Here is an 8,700-nt window from a genome sequence, read left to right as displayed (position 1 = left end):
TTATGTGGTGTGTGGGTGTGAGGGTTCAGTGTGTGTGTGTGAGGAGAGGCTTTGTGTGTGTGTGTTAGAGAGGCTTCAGGTTGTGGTGTGTGAGGGGTTCAGGTGTGTGTGTGTCTGTGAGAGAGCTTCAGGTGTGTGTGAGGGTGTGAGAGGTTCAGGTGGGTGGGGTGTGAGTGAGAGCTTCAGGTATGTGTGAGGGGTTCAGGTGTGCGTGAGAGGTTCAGGTGTGTGTGTGTGAGAGGTTCAGGTTGTGTTGTGTGAGAGGTTCAGGTGTGTGTGTGAGGGGTTCAGGTGTGTGGTGAGGGGTTCAGGTGTGTGTGAGAGTTCAGGTGTGTGTGTGTGAGAGGTTCAGGTTGTGTGTGGTGAGGGGTTCAGGTGTGTGTGAGAGGTTCAGGGTGTGTGTGAGGGTTCAGGTGTGTGTGAGAGGTTCAGGTGTGGTGTGAGGAGGTTCAGGTGTGTGTGAGGGGTTCAGTGTGTGTGAGAGGTTCAGGTGTGTGTGAGGGGTTCAGTGTGTGTGTGAGGGTTCAGGTTTGCATGTGTCTGTTTCTCTCCACCGGGGGGGCGTTTATGTCAGAATTATAGTGTGTGGTCAGATCTGTGCTGTTTCACCTGTAGCCACACCCATCAGTGATGTCACAGTTACATCACTGCAGCCAGGTGAGACATTAAACCACTGGAGGTCAGCAAAGAGCAGATTTCAGGACGTTTTGAGTTGATCTTTAAACTGGGAACCAGTTTGTTGAATCTGAAACACGCAGTGGATCCAGAACCAGATCCAGATACAGATCCAAACCAGAACTAGATCCAGAACCAGAACTTGATCTAGATCCAGAACTAGAACTAGAACTATCCAGAACCAGACTTGATCCAGAATCAGGTCCAGAACCAGATCTAGAACCAGATACAGATCCAAACCAGAACTAGATCCACAACCAGAACTAGAACTAGATCCAGAACCAGCTCCAGTCTCTGAGTTAACATCTCTGTCTCCTCAGGCCGTGGGCAGACCAGGAGTCCAGACCGTTCAGACCCGTACACCTGTCGTCATCAGTCAGAACCTCAGACTCAAGGTGAGTCCAGCTGCAGCTCCACTCTGAACCACTGGAGGGCGGCGACTCTCCATCACAGCAGAGACTATGTGACCTTTAGATCAGCTGTCGTCACTGTAGATCTGGAGCTGATCCTGTTCTGCCTTCCTCAGGTGCGCTCGTCAGAGGACCCACAACCATCATCGGCAAAGTCTCGTCAACCTGTCCGCTCAAGCCAATCAGAAGAAGCTGAGTGACCCAGGGGGCGGGACATTCAGGTGAGAGGGAGGTTTTCATTCAACAAAGCGTCACAGGGAAATCTACCTGATGTTTTCAACATGAGGTAAAGACGACTCAGGGACAGGTCGCACTTTTTTCTTAAATATCCTAAGGTTTCATTTCCTCCGCTGCACAGACTCTAAACGGCTCCGAGGAAAAGAGTTAATATTTAATAATTTAGTTCTTCATTCAGGTCATTGAAGATCTTCATCATCTCTGGGATGTTTTCATTTTCTTCAATATGGATCTTATTATTATTATTATTATTATTATTATTATTATTATATTTTAGATATGTTATATATATTTTATAATTTATTTATGTCTGTCTTTTTTTGTCTACTTGATGTTGTATTCGCTTTATGTTTTAATGTCTCTGTATGAACCCTCTGGGCTTTCCTTCCTCTCCTGCACATACAGTTTCTTTTTTACTGTGTAATATTTTACACTAACTTCTGTGCAAATAAACAATTTTTATAAATTTAGCAGCATGAACTCAGACATGTTGCATTTAAGACAGAGTCAGAGAATACCTTTAGTTTTTTCTAGTTTCATCACTAAGGTGTTTTGTTCATCAGTTTAACTGAGGAAGTGATTTTCTTAAGAGTAAGGCTTAAGATCAGGAGAAAACCTTAAATACTTAAGTGAACATTTTAAGGAAACCTCAAGGTTGAAACTTAAGGGTGTTTTGAGCAACTGTTTTTATTTAAGGAAACCTTAAACTGAGACTTTAAGGAAAATTCTTAACTTAAGGTGTTTGAGGTGATTATTCATAATGGAACAGTTATTCATATTTATAGGAAACTGTTTTAAAAACGACTGTAGTAGATGGATGTTTCTCTCGACACGAGGCAGTGACTCAGTCCAGATTCAAACACACTGAATCACAGTGATGAGGAAGAACATCAGGGGGGTGTAGTTGGTGTAGTTCACAGATCAGCCACAGGGGGCAGCAGCGCTCCACAGTGTTCTCCTCACTGAAGCTGAGCTGCTGCTGCCCTGTTTCACTGAGGGGGCGGGGGGGGGGGGGGGTGGGGGGGGGGGGGTCAGAGAGTCTGTCACACACTGAATATAAAGGAATAAAAAAGACACACACCCCCTTGGACACAAACTGTCTGAGCCCCCCCCCCCCCCCCCCCCGCCCCCCGCCCAGAAAAACAGCTCTTCTCAACTTCAGTTAACCTCATCAATAATAATATATAAAGATATAATATAATCTGTCCTTAAAGACTCACCTGGTGGAATAACAGAAAATAATCCCTCCTCTCTGTGTCCTCACCTCTCTGTCCTCAGAGATGACGATGCATCAACGACGTGGCGTCCATGGCCGGCGTCAACCTTAACGTAGGAGAACGCCGTATCCTAGCAAACCAGCTCGGAGCTGTGGGCACAAGATCCGCTTCCTGTAAAGACGAGTCCTTCCTGCCCACCGGGTGCTGCACACCGCCGCATCCTGACACACAGGTACATGATGCGTAAGAGGGTTTGAGTCTGATGGTCTGGAGAGGAAAAACCAGGAGACAGAATCCACCTCAGCACCAGAACCTGAGAGATTCTGTGTCGTTCACCAAGAGGAGCTGGTCTGTCTGAGTTCAGACATGTAGCTAGAGCTGATGGAGCTGATGTTCTGTTGGTTGAGTCGTACGAAGACTTTTCTCTAGTTTCACTGCCATGAGGTTTTACCTGTCTGAGCGCAGCAGCAGCAGGTGACGGTGTAACTTCACCTGCTCCTCTGCTTCCATGTTTAGCCTCAGTTTCAGTCTGCCGTGCTGTGGCAGCGGGACGAGCAGCTTGACATACTGTAGGGAACAGGTTGTTAATATTAATGATCGGGGGCCGGTCTACTTCAGTCTGACTCCAAAGGTTTCATTTCTCTCAGCTGAGGGAGTAACTTAAAGGGTGAGACAGGTGAGACTCCTCAGGCTGGACACAGGACCAGGAGGCGTGGTCACTTAAAGGATCCAGGTCACAGTGATGTGACGAGCAGCCGCCTCAGTCTGATCGTCATGGAAACGGTCGGATTTTAGTTTGGATCACCTGGTTTATTTCTCACCTTCAGGTTTGTTCTGGTTCTTCTTGTCAGTTCTTCACCAGCGGCCACCGTTCACTGTGTGTGATCATCAGCTGACCGGAAGGAGGGCCACCCCCAGCACCTCTGCGCCCCCCCCTGCCGCCCCCGGCTCCGTCACCACCACCGCCATCAGACCGCGACTGCCCATCAGTCCGGCCACCAGCACCGTCAGACTGAACACGCCGCTCACGACCACAACGGCTCTGGTACGATGAAGGGGTTCGTGTGTGTGTGTGTGTGTGAGAGCTTCAGGTGTGTGTGTGAGAGAGCTTCAGGTGTGTGTGTGTGAGAGCTTCAGGTGTGTGTGTGTGAGAGAGCTTTGTGTGTGTGTGTTAGAGAGCTTCAGGTGTGTGTGTGTGAGGGGTTCAGGTGTGTGTGTCTGTGAGAGAGCTTCAGGTGTGTGTGAGGTGTGAGAGGTTCAGGTGTGTGTGTGAGTGAGAGCTTCAGGTATGTGTGAGGGGTTCAGGTGTGCGTGAGAGGTTCAGGTGTGTGTGTGTGAGAGGTTCAGGCGTGTGTGAGGGGTTCAGGTGTGTGTGTCTGTGAGAGAGCTTCAGGTGTGTGTGTGTGTGTGTGTGTGTGTGTGTGTGAGAGCTTTGTGTGTGTGTGTGAGAGCTTTGTGTGTGTGTGTGAGGGGTTCGTGTGTGTGTGTCTGTGAGAGAGCTTCAGGTGTGTGTGTGTGAGGGGTTCGGGAGTGTGTGAGAGGTTCAGGTGTGTGGGAGGGGTTCAGGTGTGGGGGAGAGGTTCAGGTGTGGGTGAGGGGTTCGTGTGTGTGTGTCTGTGAGAGAGCTTCAGGTGTGTGTGAGAGTTTCGTGTGTGTGTGAGAGCGAGAGGTGTGTGTGTGTGAGCGGTTCAGGTGTGTGTGAGGGGTTCAGGTTTGCATGTGTCTGTTTCTCTCCACCGGGGGGGCGTTTGATGTCAGAATTATAGTGTGTGGTCAGATCTGTGCTGTTTCACCTGTAGCCACACCCATCAGTGATGTCACAGTTACATCACTGCAGCCAGGTGAGACATTAAACCACTGGAGGTCAGCAAAGAGCAGATTTCAGGACGTTTTGAGTTGATCTTTAAACTGGGAACCAGTTTGTTGAATCTGAAACACGCAGTGGATCCAGAACCAGATCCAGATACAGATCCAAACCAGAACTAGATCCAGAACCAGAACTTGATCTAGATCCAGAACTAGAACTAGAACTAGATCCAGAACCAGAACTTGATCCAGAATCAGGTCCAGAACCAGATCTAGAACCAGATACAGATCCAAACCAGAACTAGATCCACAACCAGAACTAGAACTAGATCCAGAACCAGCTCCAGTCTCTGAGTTAACATCTCTGTCTCCTCCAGGCCGTGGGCAGACCAGGAGTCCAGACCGTTCAGACCCGTACACCTGTCGTCATCAGTCAGAACCTCAGACCTCAAGGTGAGTCCAGCTGCAGCTCCACTCTGAACCACTGGAGGGCGGCGACTCTCCATCACAGCAGAGATCATGTGACCTTTAGATCAGCTGTCGTCACTGTAGATCTGGAGCTGATCCTGTTCTGCCTTCCTCAGGTGCGCTCGTCAGAGGACCCACAACCATCATCGGCAAAAGTCTCGTCAACCTGTCCGCTCAAGCCAATCAGAAGAAGCTGAGTGACCCAGGGGGCGGGACATTCAGGTGAGAGGGAGGTTTTCATTCAACAAAGCGTCACAGGGAAATCTACCTGATGTTTTCAACATGAGGTAAAGACGACTCAGGGACAGGTCGCACTTTTTTCTTAAATACCTAAGGTTTCATTTCCTCCGCTGCACAGACTCTAAACGCTCCGAGGAAAAGAGTTAATATTTAATATTTAGTTCTTCATTCAGGTCATTGAAGATCTTCATCATCTCTGGGATGTTTTCATTTTCTTCAATATGGATCTATTATTATTATTATTATTATTATTATATTTTAGATATGTTTTATATATATTTATAATTTATTTATGTCTGTCTTTTTTTGTCTACTTGATGTTGTATTGCTTTATGTTTTAATGTCTCTGTATGAACCCTCTGGGCTTCCTTCCTCTCCTGCACATACAGTTTCTTTTTTACTGTGTAATATTTTACACTAACTTCTGTGCAAATAAACAATTTTTATAAATTTAGCAGCATGAACTCAGACATGTTGCATTTAAGACAGAGTCAGAGATACCTTTAGTTTTTTCTAGTTTCATCACTAAGGTGTTTTGTTCATCAGTTTAACTGAGGAAGTGATTTCTTAAGAGTAAGGCTAAGATCAGGAGAAAACCTTAAATACTTAAGTGAACATTTTAAGGAAACCTCAAGGTTGAAACTTAAGGGTGTTTTGAGCAACTGTTTTTATTTTAAGGAAACCTTAACTGAGACTTTAAGGAAAATCTTAACTTAAGGTGTTTGAGGTGAATTATTCATAATGGAACAGTTATTCATATCTATAGGAAACTGTTTTTAAAAACGACTGTAGTAGATGGATGTTCTCTCTGACACGAGGCAGTGACTCAGTCCAGATTCAAACACACTGAATCACAGTGATGAGGAAGAACATCAGGGGGGTGTAGTTCACAGATCAGCCACAGGGGGCAGCAGCGCTCCACAGTGTCTTCCTCACTGAAGCTGAGCTGCTGCTGCCACTGTTTCACTGAGGGGGCGGGGGGGGGGGGGGGGGGGGGGTCAGAGAGTCTGTCACCAACTGAATTTATAAAGAATAAAAAGACACACACCACCTTGGACACAAACTGTCTGAGCCCCCCCGCGCGCGCGCCCCACCCCCTCCCAACAACACCTTCCGCCAGCAAAGAATAACAGCTCTGGCTTCTCAACTTCAGTTAACCTCATCAATAATAATATATAAAGATATAATATAATCTGTCCTTAAAGACTCACCTGGTGGAATAACAGAAAATAATCCCTCCTCTCTGTGTCCTCACCTCTCTGTCCTCAGAGATGACGATGACATCAACGACGTGGCGTCCATGGCCGGCGTCAACCTTAACGAGGAGAACGCCCGTATCCTAGCAACCAGCTCGGAGCTGGTGGGCACAAAGATCCGCTCCTGTAAAGACGAGTCCTTCCTGCCCACCGGGCTGCTGCACCGCCGCATCCTGGACACAGGTACAGTCACCTGCGTAAGAGGGTTTGAGTCTGATGGTCTGGAGAGGAAAAACCAGGAGACAGAATCCACCTCAGCACCAGAACCTGAGAGATTCTGTGTCGTTCACCAAGAGGAGCTGGTCTGTCTGAGTTCAGACATGTAGCTAGAGCTGATGGAGCTGATGTTCTGTTGGTTGAGTCGTACGAAGACTTTTCTCTAGTTTCACTGCCATGAGGTTTTACCTGTCTGAGCGCAGCAGCAGCAGGTGACGGTGTAACTTCACCTGCTCCTCTGCTTCCATGTTTAGCCTCAGTTTCAGTCTGCTGCTGTGGCAGCGGGACGAGCAGCTTGACATACTGTAGGGAACAGGTTGTTAATATTAATGATCGGGGGCCGGTCGCACAAAACACCTGAAGTTTTCTACTTCAGTCTGACTCCAAAGGTTTCATTTCTCCTCAGCTGAGGGAGTAACTTAAGGGTGAGACAGGTGAGACTCCTCAGGCTGGACACAGGACCAGGAGGCGTGGTCACTTAAAGGATCCAGGTCACAGTGATGTGACGAGCAGCCGCCTCAGTCTGATCGTCATGGAAACGGTCGGATTTTAGTTTGGATCACCTGGTTTATTTCTCACCTTCAGGTTTGTTCTGGTTCTTCTTGTCAGTGCTTCACCAGCGCCACCGTTCACTGTGTGTGATCATCAGCTGACCGGAGGACGACACATCCTCCCAGAGTTTGAGTCTGGAATTAGTCCAAGGACAAAAGTAGAGCCAGAGGAGGAAACATCCAGAACTAAGACAGAAATGCGTCTAATTATTTCTGGGGCAGAAATGTTTCTGTGTCAGTCCTCAGAATTAAAATCTGATTTTAATAATCAAATAAAGAAGAAACTCGTCAGTGAAGGAGAGACGGACTCGACTGACCTCACTGACCTCAAACTTATTTTCTGTTTCCGTTCATATCTGGAAAGTCAGACTGTCACTCCACAGCAGACGTCTGGTTGGTGTTCAACATGGAGTTTATGTCTTTATATAAACTCTCCTTTACAATGATGTGCAGCAGATCAAAACACCAGTTAAAAAAGAACATCAGTTAAACATATTAATACAATTTAATAAATAATGTGATAGGAATCAATTAAAACTTAAAAGGTCAGAGATGAAGAATCTAAAACCACCAAGAGGAACCAACAGATTCATTTTCAAAGAGCTGTGTCGTGAAATCCAGGAAGGGCTTTGTGAACAAACACATGAATATAACTCATGTATATACATATATACATATACATACATGAGATATAGATCTATAGATCTATAGATCATGTATGTATCTCAGAGGAGCTGATACAGACTCGTTGTTTCTCGTCCTCAGCTAAGAAGCTGGGGGTGACCGAGGTTCCTCTGGAGGTCGTCAACTTCATCTCCCACGCGACTCAGTCCAGACTGCGCTCCCTGCTGGAGAAGGTTTCAGCCGTTGCTCAGCATCGTGCGAGCGGAGGGAAGGTGAGAACACACACACACACACACTCACACACACACAGCTCCTTCACACAGTCGGAGTTCTGCAGGTTAAACACCTGGTGACAAACATTTAGCTAGAAGAGTCTCTCCTCTCTACACGGACATGAAGGATCTCCTGACTTCCTCTCTGAGTGATCATGTGACAGTAAATACAGATGAAATCCAGGTGTTTTAAGTTGGCAAATTAGATAGACAGTCACCATCCTCCTTGTCTTCCTCCGTCAGGATGAAGAGCATCACGAACAGACGTCAGACGTTCGCTCTCAGCTTCGTTTCTTCGAGCAGCTGGAGCGAATGGAGAAACAGAGGAAAGACGAGCAGGAGAGAGAGATGCTGCTGAAGGCTGCCAAGGTACAACACACACACACACACACACACACACACTCTCAATCTGATACCTGTATAGTCACACAGTGTACAGGTGTGTTGTTCCTTCTTCTTCTTTCTTCTTCTTTCTTCTGTCCGTCCTAGAGTCCAAGGTGACATCTTCACATCACATTTTGTCGACCAACAGAACTGAAAACAGTCAATTTACTGTGATAGAAAATATTAAACTATTATTAAAATAGTTGCAGATTAATTTTCTGTCAATACACTGATCGATTAATGATTTGAATTGATCTCAGCCACTTTCTTCTTCATGGCTGTGAGATCAGTTTTTATCCTGTTTTAAAACCTGCTTAATGGTGTCCTATTAGGTGTGTGTGTGT

General features: G+C 46.6%; 1 protein-coding gene across 1 annotated transcript in view; it reads left to right on the top strand.

The window, feature by feature from the left end:
• The window catches only part of LOC111233732 (transcription initiation factor TFIID subunit 4-like), a 28,682-nt gene that overhangs the window by 11,328 nt on the left and 8,654 nt on the right, over positions 1-8,700 (top strand). Inside the window, exons 9-13 of the mRNA XM_022761617.1 lie at positions 4,723-4,798; positions 4,930-5,035; positions 6,323-6,492; positions 7,842-7,972; positions 8,216-8,341. Of these exons, the coding sequence (XP_022617338.1) occupies positions 4,723-4,798; positions 4,930-5,035; positions 6,323-6,492; positions 7,842-7,972; positions 8,216-8,341 (609 nt within the window). The remainder of the gene's footprint in view (positions 1-4,722; positions 4,799-4,929; positions 5,036-6,322; positions 6,493-7,841; positions 7,973-8,215; positions 8,342-8,700) is intronic.

The sequence above is a fragment of the Seriola dumerili genome, unplaced genomic scaffold (genome assembly GCF_002260705.1).
Source record: "Seriola dumerili isolate Sdu_G_001 unplaced genomic scaffold, Sdu_1.0 BDQW01000417.1, whole genome shotgun sequence".
Taxonomy (NCBI): domain Eukaryota; kingdom Metazoa; phylum Chordata; class Actinopteri; order Carangiformes; family Carangidae; genus Seriola; species Seriola dumerili.
This window is presented reverse-complemented; position numbering and strand designations above follow the sequence as displayed.